Below are 12,267 nucleotides of genomic sequence, written 5' to 3'. Positions count from 1 at the left end.
GGGAGACTGTAGGATGATGCTGGATCTTCTCTAGATCAACAAGGTTACGAATGTACCTTGCCTTAAATAATGGCATTCTCTTTTGTGCTAGTTCAGTAATATGCAGTAATCATCCTCCAAGTAGTGTTTGCCTATACACTTTTAACAGTCATTCACATTACATTAGCGGCATGAGTTGAATCCTGTTGCTGACGAAAACTGGCTTTTATTTTGACTGTTCTGCACACCCCTAGAGCCACTCACTGATCCAAAGTGCTGCACAAATCTTACTGAGTCCTCCACCCCCTTGAAGCAGGGAATATGTTTACATTTTAAAAAAAGGTTGTTCCATCTTGCATATTGCACCTTTGACTTGCAATTAAATTCAAGAGTTTCTTTTTTCCATGCAGACACAGCTTGGTATAAATTTTGGGCATGGGTCAAACACACCAAACTGTGTATGTCATGAAAAACACAAGCATGTGAATTTAATCATGAATGAGACAAATTGTTGATTGAATCCAGGCCTGTATGTACCGAGTACATTTATAAAACTTCCTGGCATATTTCAAAAGTGGATTATTTGTCAGCTTTTACAATAAATAAATAAATAAATGCTTAGAAAAAGAGAAACAAGTATGAATTTCAGAACCTGCTCAGGTGCGGTTTGGTTTGACAAAAATCAATCACTTGGTCAGACATGAAAAATAAACAGTGAAGAAAATACTGACCATAAACTGACCACTGACCATTAAACATAATACGTGATAAATGCAAAAATACAGAACATGCATACATTTGCATTGACAAATGTTTATGCAAAATGCAGGACATTCATAAAAAAGATTATCTAATAGAAAAACCATGAGTGAACTGGTTTCCTCACAGATCTACAGTACATAAAGAAGGCACACAAAGATTTATTTGTTACCTACCCCGAAGAGAATAAACAGCAATAAATGAATACATTGCATCACACATTCAAGTTGTAACATTAATTTTGTATATAGGACAGTTTCACATCAATATATTTTTAGAGATTTAGACACAACAAGGAAACAAAAGTTAAAAGAAAAAGCTTGTAATACAGACACACATGCACAAACACACACGCACTCACACACACGCATGAACACACAAACTAGGAACAATGCCACAGACTAACTGATATCAGTGTCCTAAAATGAAGTCTATTCATCGCCCTGATTTCTTTAAAGGAGAATGGGACAATGTGCCCACCTTTTGTATTTTTGCTTTATTCAGATTGGGTAGAAAGCAGAGGGGGCAGCGGACTGCAGCAAGGAGGGGCCACAGCAGGTGCCATGGGGGTGCCGTGGGGGTGCCGTGGGGGTGCATGGGGAGGTGTGGGGAGGCATGGGGAGGCGTGCGGAGGTGTGGGGAGGCGTGTAATGCAGATGCTGCATCTCTTTACAGCTCGGTGGTACTGCGGGTCTGTGCTTCCTAGTCAAATTATCACTACCATAGATATCAACTCACTGCTCAGGGGAATTTGCACCCGACTACGTTTGTCAGTTCAGAAACGACAAACTAAGAGATGTGATGCTCTTTTTTTTTTCGGGACTTATTGATCTCCCTCTGCCACCCTTCCGGCCGGCTTCAGGAGGAGATGGCAGACACACGACCCCTACTCTCACTTCCTTCTCCTCACCACTAATTCCACGCGGTCCATGTCGTCGGAGAATGACAAGGTCAGCGTATTCGCAGCGCGTGCATCCGCAGTCGGTGCTACAGGACGATGAGAACCAGTCGGCTTACCCCACATCCTTCCACTGCAAGGCTGAGCCGATTGTTGCTTTGCGGAGGTCCGGTCTGGCAAGGCGTGGCGTGACCGAGAATCGATTGGTTACGGAATGAGCGTCTTCACAGCGTGAGCCACCCAGACGCAACACAAACATGTCACTCTGGGGTGCAGGGGGCACTGTGAGCCTCTGGGTCTCTCTCGCTCACCTCCCCACTCTCTCTCCCTTTCTCTGCCTCTGTGCTTTTCTCTCAATTTAAAATGCAAAGCATAGACATTTCCGCAGAGGAAGATGAGTTTTCGAGTTTTAAATACCTCAAGTTTTTTTTACATCAGTCAGTGCAGAGCATGATCTTTTTATTGCTTTTGTGGGAGCACAGCGTCACCGTCCCTCAGTCTGTGACAGGCTGCCGCACTCATCCTTTCTACCTCTCTCCACTCTGCCCAGTCTCTCCATCTTCCTCTCATACACCCCCCCCCCCATCCCTCTCTCCCCTCCCGCCTGGCGCAGACAGGAGGCGCTGCTTAGCCGATCGCTCGGGCCCGACGGGCGTGTCCTCAGAGCCGGTCAGCTGCCCTCAGGAAGGGGCTGCCGGTGGCGGTAGTGGCAGGGGGAGGGGGACAGGGTCCGGGGTCCGGGCGGAGACAGGGACAGGGCGGAGCTGCGCTCGTACTGGTACACCAGCATCCTGATGCAGTGCGAGCCGGCGGGGGAGACCCGGGAGCTGCTGGTGACGGACAGGCTGCGCCCGGCGCAGAAGGCCTGGGGCGGCAGCCGCTTCCTGTCCCCGCAGCAGAGCGGCGCGCCCAGCGCGGCGGCGGCCATTTTGCGGAAGCGGCGGCTGATGAAGCAGTACAGGAAGAAGTTGACGGCCGTGTTGAGCAGCGCCAGCATGTTGGCTAGGTCGGCCAGCAGGTGGAGCGGACGGGTGGGGGCGGAGGGAGGGCCAGGCGCGGCGGCGTACAGGAGGTAGAGGATCAGGACCACGCGGGGCGCCCACAGGGCCGCGAACACGGAGGTGACGGCCAGCAGGATGGCGGTGGTCTTGCCCGTGGAGTAGCGGCCGCGGAGGCGCATGGAGGAGACGCGCCGGCCGTGGAGCTGCCGGACGATGGCGGAATTCAGCGACAAAAACACGGCGCAGGGCACCAGGTACACGCCCACGCAGTGCACCCACACCAGGGCCTGCTGGGCCGGACCGAACCCCCCGCCCGGGGGCCCCCTCCACAGGTCCGGCCACCAGTAGTAGGGGGCGCCGGAGAGCAGGCCCCCCAGGTACACGGCCAGGATGACTCGGCGCGCGCGGGCAGGGTAGGACAGCACGTGGTAGTGCAGCGGGTGACACACCGCCACGTAGCGGTCCACGGTCAGCGGCACGGTGATCCACACAGAGGTGTGCAGGGAGCAGAATTCCAGAGCCTGAACCGCCTTCCCCAGGTAGGGGGGCAGCGGCGCCCCCAGGATGAAGTCCTCCAGCAGGAAGTCCACGAACACGATGAGGAGGAGGACCAGGATGTCGGCCGCGGCCAAAGCCAGGAGGTAGTTGTAGGAGGACTTCTGCCGCCTCAGGACCAGCTGGGATAGGACCACCACCGTCAGGATGTTCGCTGCAGTGGGAACGGGCAACAATATGAATGGAGGTAGAGGGGGGGGGGGGGGGGGGAAGGGGGCAGAAAAAGTGTAGAGCAAAACAATTAACAGGAGGGCAAAGAGACAGATGAAGGGAGAGGACCGTAGGGAAGAAATAATAAAAGAAGATTATAGTTATGATAAATAGAACATTAGCATAAATTAGCCGCTGGGGTACTTAGCGGAAACGAGAGCACAGTGAAGTGAGCGTGGAGGATGAGAGCACAGCATGTTCCAGGGAAGAGGAACCAGAGGCAGATTCCATCTTCAGCATCATTACACGATGAAGATATTTTCATTTACAACGCATCCCTCTGACAGACTCTCACAAAGTGAATGGAAAAAGTACAGTACATGAAACACACAGAAGGCCTTCTTCTGCTACAGACGAAGGGGAAAATCAGTGTAGCAGGAAGTACTACGTGTATGCATCTGTACTGTTAGCATTGATAAAATCCCTATGTTTGGAAGACCGTGTTAGCTCATGATGTTCCGAACACCTAATCACAATGTACAGTTGTACAGTTTTACAGTAGTAGTAGCAGCAATAGTAGTAGCAGTAGCAGTAGTAGCAATAGCAGTAGTAGCAGTAGCAGTAGTAGCAGTAGCAGTAGTAGCAATAGCAGTAGTAGTAGTAGTAGTAGTAGCAGTAGTAGTAGCAATAGCAGTAGTAGTAGTAGTAGTAGTAGTAGTAGTAGCAGTAGCAGCAGTGATAGCATCAGCAGCAGTTGTAGTAGCAATAGCAGTAGTAGTAGTAGCGTCAGCAGCAGTAGTAGTAGCAGTAGTAGTAGTAGTAGTAGCAGTAGCAGCAGTGATAGCATCAGCAGCAGTTATAGTAGCAATAGTAGTAGTAGTAGCATCAGCAGCAGCAGCAGTAGTAGCAATAGCAGTAGTAGTAGTAGTAGTAGTAGCAGTAGCAGCAGTGATAGCATCAGCAGCAGTTGTAGTAGAAATAGCAGTAGTAGTAGTAGCGTAAGCAGCAGTAGTAGTAGTAGCAGTAGTAGTAGTAGTAGCAGCAGCAGCGGCAGCAGCAGTAGCAAAAGCAGTAGTAGTAGTAGTAGTAGTAATAGTAGTACCAGTAGCAGCAGTGATAGCATCAGCAGCAGTTGTAGTAGTAATAGTAGTAGTAATAGCAGCAGCAGTAGTAGCAGCAGCAGTGTACTTTGGGGCGGCCTATAGCATAGTGGTTAAGGTACATGACTGGGACCTGCAATGTCGGCGGTTCCCGGTGTAGCCACAATAAGATCCGCACAGCCGTTGGGCCCTTGAGCAAGGCCCTCAACCCTGCATTGCTCCAGGGGGGATTGTCTCCTGCTTAGTCCAATCAACTGTACATCGCTCTGGATAAGAGCGTCTGCCAAAATGCCCATAATGTAATGTAATGTAGTAGTAGCAGTAGCAGTACCAGCAGTAATAGTAATAATAGCAGCAGCAGCAGTTGTAGTAGTAGTAGTAATAGCAGCAGTAATAGCAGCAGCAGCAGTTGTAGTAGTAGTAGTAATAGCAGCAGTAGTAGCAGCAGCAGGAGCATTAGTTATAGCAGTAGCAGTGGCAGTAGTAGCAATAATAGTAGTAATATCAATTACAGTAATAGCAGCATTATTTCATAGCTTGTGCTGTTAACCGTTATCAATATTTATGCCTTGGTGACAGGATACCGGCCGTTTATCCTGCTATTAAAGCTTAATTGAATTATTGAGCTGGGCTGTGACGGAGAGAAGAGAGGATGTGGGGTTTGTCTTTCATCCACAGGGGGGGGATCTCAATTCAGATCAACACAGAAACGCAAACACGCACATCTGATCACACATGCCGGCACATGCAAGCACACCATCTGCGTCTATTTCCACGCACACGTCTGTCTCTGGCTCTGGCTCTCTCAATTCAAAGGCTTTACTGGTACGCTATATTTCAAAACACATATTGACAAGGTGTAATGATAAAAACAATCATATAAAAACCAAAAAACAAAAGAGAAACAACAATAACAGTCGGAATAACAGTGATATAAAATGTATTAACTGTGAAATATAATTTTTTCAATTAAATGTATTATTAAAGTTCATTTTCTATGCAATAGATTGGCGACCTGTCCAGGGTATATTCCTGCCTTTTTTCCCAATGCATGCTGGGATAGGCTTCAACACCCCCCGAGACCCTAACCTGGAATAAGTGGATTAGATAATTGATGGATGCAGTGTGTTACCAATTTATTTATTCTCATTTATACTACATCCAACGTATTTCTCTCTCTCTGTAAGGTACAGGAATAAGGTACAGGTTCCAGCAGCTCTGCACAGCAGAATTGGTGATGTTTTTATATTGGCAGGCAAAACTTGTGTCACACACAGAAACATGGTGGATGTATTGATAGTTATTATGCAAATTTCAGTATTTTAAAATTATGCTATTTTTGTGTTAAATGCACAAGTGATGGAGAGATTGGGGGCGGGGAATTTTCGTTTCTTTGTTGGGGGTTGGGGAGAGGGTAAGATTAAAGGAACGGGACGGGGACATTTTGGGAAGTCTTTGTGTTTCAATAACATAACATAAAGTCTCTCCCTTTCTCTCTCTCCCTCTCCCTCTCTCTCTCTGTAACACCTTCCCTCGTTCCACTGTCTTCACCACTAGCACTCCCTCTTTCTCTCTCCCTCTCTTTTTGCAGCATGACTAATCACAGCAACAGCAGCCATATGCTGCACCGTCTAAATTTAAAATGCATTTAATCGCCGTGCCGTATCATTTGCGATACCAACACGCGCAGACAAACAAAACGATAACTGATTCTAATGAGGCGTTAAAACAAAACGAAAATCGAATAAAAATGAAAAAGTAAAACCGACAACGTCTATCTCTCCGTCCATCTCCCTCCATCTCGCACTCATCACTGGTACGCCCCCTCCCCAGAGGTCCACCCTCCCCTCCACCCAGCCCCACCCCCACGTCCTCCTCTGTCCTCCACCGCCTGATCCCGGCTTTGCAATCATTGGCTTTATCTGCGCTAACAATAGGGAATCTAACCGGCACAACGGGCTTCCAGGTGAAAGTGTCAGTGTGACACAAGAGCGGGCCGCGAAATCTGTTCAATCTGCAGACAATCGCGCCGAGGACACCTGCCGTCACCGGCCGGGAAACACGCGGGTCCCGCGTGGTCGCCAGAGCGCCCGCCACAAAACCCCTCAGGGATCATCCGGATCGGCGTCGCCATGGCGAAAAGGCCGGCCCCGGGCCCAGCCCCATTCAGGCGCGATTAAGCGCCGCAGAGCGGAGAAAGACCTCTTTCCTCCATCTTCCCGGAGAAAATGTGTTTCGTGAAAGAGCAGCCTTTCTGCGTGCGCAGACGGGCCGGGGGAGGGCGTGATTCATTCACACGAATAAAGGGAGTCAGGTATGAGCCACCAGGCCTCTCAGGCTGCTCCCGCTCAGACCGGCCGTTTGTTCCCAGTCTCCTTACACCGAGCAGAAATGAGCACGGTAGGACGCTGTCTTTGGACTGTTGGGGTTCAGAGTTAATGTGGTGTCACTGGATGTGTGTGTGTGTGTGTGTGTGTGTGTGTGTGGCGAGATGGCAGTTGGATCTTTGTTGCAGGTGCAAGCACGAGTGCTATTGCTCTAAACATCTAAACTCCACACTATCTCACACCCGTAACTGTCGTCGTTAATGAAAGACAGGTGCAAAATGATGTTCTTGTGTTGTAACAATTTCCGCTACTCAATGTTGTTTCTCCAAACCCCCCCCCCCCTTCCCCGATCTCTTTTTTGAGCAAGATGGCTAAAAATGGCAGCAAAATACAACAAACAAGACACAAACACAGACAAGAACATAAAAGGCAAAGTAGCGCAAGGGGATACATTTGAGCTAGAGTGGACGAGACTGGAGAATAGGGTAAAAAAAGGTAGGGTAAGAAAAAGGCGGGAAGGTCAAATTAATGAATATAAATATAACACCACATTATAGAGTGAAGCATCGATGAGCTGGTTGGTGCCTTCATTGGCAGCCAATCGCTGTTGGCCAATTGCTGTTGAGTGAGTGTGTGTGTGTGTGTGTGTGTGTGTGTGTGAATGGGTGAATGAGAAGCATCAACTGTACAGCGCTAGCTTTTACCTTCAGCATATGAAAGGCATGCTCAATTGGGTTTAGATTGGGCGATTGACTTGGCCACTCAAGAATTGAGCGTTGTTTTAGCTTTGAAAAACTCCTTTATTGCTTTCGCAGTATGATTGGTATCATACCTTGCTGTAGAATGAGAACGGCCAGCCAATGAGTTTCGAGTCATTCATTTGAACTTGAGCAGATAGGATGCGTCTATACACTTCAGAATTCACTTTGCCACTACCATCAGCAGTTATATCATCAATAAATATAAGTGAGCCAGTACCTTCGGCAGCCATACATGCCCAGGCCATAACACCCCCCACCCTGTTTCTCAGATGACGTAGTATGTTTTGGATCTTTGGCAGTTCCTTCTCTCCTCCTTCTCTCTTTGCTCTTTCCGTTACTCAGATATAAGTTCATCTTTGTCTCATCTGTCCACAACAACTTTTTCCAGAACTGTGATTGCTTTTTTAAGTACTTCTTGGCAAACTAACCTGGACATCCTGTTTTTTTGCGGCAGTGTAGTGTTTCTGATCTGTCCGACAGGCGTTTGGGGATTTTTCTTTAATATCTTCTGTCATCAGCTATGGAGGTCTTCCTTGGTGAGCTTACTAATTGCAGAGGAACTGGCCTTGCGATTAGTAAGCTCACCAATACTCTCGTTCTTCTTAATTATGTTCCAAACAATTCATTTTGGTAAGCCTATAAGGCTGGCCGATTACTCTAACCTTTTTACTCTTGTTTCTCAGTCTCCTAATGGCTTCTTTGGGTTTCAATGCCACAACTTTGGTCGTCATGTTGATAAACAGCGATAATAGTTTCCAAAGGTGGAGGAAAGACTCTGCGCTGAGAGCTCTTTTATACCTGCATTAAGGAGGCAATTAAACACCTGTGAAGCCATGTGTCCCAAACTTTATGGTGCCCTGAAATAGGGGGACTATGTATGAACACTGCTGTAATTTCTACATGGTGAAACCAAAATGTATATAAATAACCTTTAATAAAATCGGTTTTAATTGCATGATTCCAAATCTAAAATTGTGGCAAACCAGAGGCAAATGAAGATATAATGTCAAACATTACGGATAGCACTGTATGCTGAGACCTGAGTGGAGAAAATAAAATGAACAGATCTGCCTTGTTGAGACATGTTGGCTCGGCACTGGTATGGGGGAATAACTGACAGCACCTGTGGGACAGCGGGTGGTGGTGGCGGTGAGCGAGGTGGGGAAGGAAGTGTCAGGTGAGCGAGGTGCGGAAGGATGTGTCAGAAAAAGCTGCCACTTCTCGCCGTGGTTTCTACATTTCCTGCACAGAGCGCAGGACTGCCTCGTCAGGAGGTTAAACATCCCCCTCGCTGTCTCTCTCCATCTCTCTCACGCAAACCACGTCTCGCCTTTTGAGGCCCAACTGAAGACACACTTTAATAGAATTGCTTTTATCTCATTTTATACCTTGGTCATTTTTATTACATTTTATTATTTTGTATTTTAATTTATTACTCCGTTTTTCTTGTATCTTGTTTCTATCTGTATTTCGTTTTTTATCTCATTTTGTACAGCACCAATGTTGAAAAGTTCTATATAAAGTTATTATTACAGCATTATTATCATCCATCTTACAACCTCTCTCTCTCGATCTCCCCAGTTCAGGCCGATGCTTAATCTTCCCAGATATCTGTAACCTGTTTGCTGACACGTTTTCGCGATGTGCTGTGATTGGTTGGCGCCCAAATCACATCCACCAAGCCAGCCGCCGGCAAACAGCTCAGAGAATGGAGCCCCTGTCAAAAAATCCATCGGCCTTCGCTCACAAGAGCATGACTTACTGTATCATAGCACAGCATTTAAACGCACGGATGACTCACAGACAGAGTTCTTAAACGTGGCTTATAGGCTCCGCAGAACAGACCAAACCGCAGTGGGCAGCCCAGCAACTTAGTCCTCCTTGAGTCCCACATTAGCCCAATAAGCCCATTAATTTCAGTGCTACATGCATACATAATCAACGGCTCGTCCTGTTAAGGCACTCTTGTGGCTCCGCCGTTATGCACTGCAGTGCGTGGATGAGACCCGCGGTCTGCTTTCGAATCCAGACCCTGCCAGGGCTCACTGTGCCTGGCAGACATAGCAGGGCGATACTCGGTGGGATCGAATGCCACCCGGGGTAGCGAGAGTCTCAAGGTAGCTGGGAATGACAGCCTCTCATCGCTCACCAGTGACCCCTGCTGGTCAGTCGGAGGCACTGCAAGCGTGCCTGTCACCCTCTGACTCATATCTGCAAGAGACCCGCTTGCAAACTGCAGTGTGATAAGAACCATCGAATGAACGTCACGTGATTCGGCGGAGAGCATATGCTTTCTGTGCTCTCCCGAATCGACAGCCGAGGGCACATTACAGGCTTGAGGAAGATTGCTATTATTATTATTTTTAAAGCTTTAAAACAAATCAATAGAATTCTGACATCAGGGCATCATTCTGGCTTGTCCAGCTGGTTTAAATAAAGCCCTGTTTTACAGCAAGCCCCCGAAGCCCTGAAAATTACTCCTCATCTGTTGCTGCGGAGTTCAGAAGGAAAGGAAAGAAAGTGAAGAATGAAAAAAAAAAAAAAAAAAGGACTAATTCCTGTTGAGAGGAATATACCCTGAGCCACGCACAAGGACACGCATTCAAGCACACACACGTGCAGACACACTCAGGCTCATTGCACACACACCCATTCACAAAAGTAAACAGACAGGCAGGCAGACACACGCTCACTCTCTCTCTCACACATATGCGTGCATACATGAATGGAAAACATATACTTCAGCACACACTTCCACTCTCACACACCGACAATCACAGAGAATTTCTGTCATACACACGCACACACACACACACACATACACACACATGCATGCATGCACACACAACATATGCAAACTCCCTTCTTCCTCTCACACACTCTTCTTCTCTCTCCCTTTCTCTTACACATTCACACACACTCTCTCTCATGCACACACTCACTCACACACACACTCTCTCTCTCTCTCTCTCTCTCTCATACACACACACACACTCTCTCTCTCTCTCTCCCTTTCCATTGCACACTCACACAATCTCTCTCCCTCACTCTCTCTTTCTCTCTCAAACACTTTCTCACACACACACACACACACACTCTCTCTCCCCCTTTCTCTTCCACACACACTCTCTCTCTCCCTCCCTCACTCACACACACACACACACACACACACTCTCTCCCTCCCTCACTCACTCACTCACTCACTCACACACACACACACACACACACTCTCTCCCCCTCACTCACACACGCACACTCACACTCACCGGGCAGGCCGAGGCAGAGCAGGGTGCTGTAGTAGATGACGGGCAGGGGACCCAGAGGGCAGCGCAGGGTGCTGGCGGGGGGCTGCTGCCCAGGGGTCCACACGCTGCTGTTGGAGGGCAGGAGGTAGAAGATGTGGCTGTGCTCCATGATCCAGTCCTGCCTCTTCCTCCTCTTCCTCCTCCTGCGCAGAGGGGCTGAGAGAGAGGGTGCGCTGTCCTTGGGTGTCAGTCGGCACCGCGGGTGTGTGTGTGCGCGCGCGAGTGTGAGTGTGTGTGTGTGTGAGAGAGAGAGAGAGAAAAGCAGTGGTGATTTTGTTTTTGGTAACGGAGGTTGAGAGAGGAAGAGAGTGAGAGAAGGGACAGAGCGGTGGTACGACCGGAGAGGAGAGAGCCAGCATGAGTGACTGAGTGAGAACAGGAACGAGGGAGAAAGAGAGAGAGGGGGGGTAGAGAGTGAGAGAAAGGGGGACAGAAAAAGATATGGAGAGGGGGAGAGAGGGAGAGAGAGAGAGATTTGGAAGTGTGACAGGAGAAATTAGAGGCAGAGAGAGATGGAGGGAGAGAGCAAAGTAGGCAGCTCAGAAAGGAGGAGAGGGTAGAAAAGGGAAAAGGAATGAACGGACAAAAAGAGAGCAAGACAGAGCGTGTGTAACGATGGGGAAACAGGGGGAGGGAGTGAAACCGAGGACAGAAACCGAGACTGAGAGGGTGAATGCATGACTGGGGGTATATGAAGGAGGAACAGATGAAGATACAGGGTCTAAGAGAGGCACAGACATTTTTTTTTTTTTAAGACATACAAGGGCATACAAGGGAGTCCCTCACTATTACACTATTACAAGTGAAGTGCGTGTGTGGGTGCGTGCGTGCATACACACAAATACTGTATGTCTGTGTTCATAAATAAATATACATTACTGTATACACAGACATAATCAGTATAGTACTAGACTACTGGGCCAGTCTTCCTTGTTAATCGAACGAATGGCTTTTTGTTATTAAAATTTGAGACATTGTAGCAGGTTGTTTAATCTCAGCCAGCCAGGAGGGCTGCATTTTTCCTGTTTGCAGACCAAATCTATCCAGCTTAGAAATAATCAATACTCTTTCTCATGTCTTTTTACTGTGCATGCATTTTGCAGGGCAATACATCTGGGCTAGAACTTAAAAGTGCCTAGTTCAACATATCTGCAACAGGCAACTATATTACATACTTTCTATGTGCTGAGGGCACATTTTTAAATGATATGTTATTTTTCAGTTCAGGAAGTGCAACCATTGAAATGTAATTCGAAGGGGAATCAGCTCCCACAGCAGCCAAATATGCCGAAATCATTTCAAATACATTATTTTGTCTGAAAAGTCTGCACTTGGTCAGTGTGCATTAGCATTAGTTTATATACTTTGGGTTTGTTAGCTGATTAAAGATATTAAATGAGTGAATCATTGTCATTTAAAACATGTGGCAACA

General features: G+C 47.7%; 1 protein-coding gene across 1 annotated transcript; it reads right to left on the bottom strand.

The window, feature by feature from the left end:
• Positions 1–2,306: 2,306 nt before the first annotated feature.
• On the bottom strand, positions 2,307–10,944 carry LOC133114071 (probable G-protein coupled receptor 139). The gene is made up of 2 exons (XM_061223267.1): positions 10,797–10,944; positions 2,307–3,346 (listed from the first exon to the last, which is right to left on the bottom strand). The coding sequence occupies exons 1-2, from the start codon at positions 10,942–10,944 to the stop codon at positions 2,307–2,309; spliced, it is 1,188 nt and encodes a 395-aa protein (XP_061079251.1).
• Positions 10,945–12,267: the final 1,323 nt, after the last annotated feature.

This window comes from Conger conger, chromosome 16 (assembly GCF_963514075.1).
Source record: "Conger conger chromosome 16, fConCon1.1, whole genome shotgun sequence".
Lineage (NCBI taxonomy): Eukaryota > Metazoa > Chordata > Actinopteri > Anguilliformes > Congridae > Conger > Conger conger.
The sequence above is the reverse complement of the archived record's forward strand: the minus strand, read 5'-3'. Positions and strand labels throughout refer to the sequence as shown.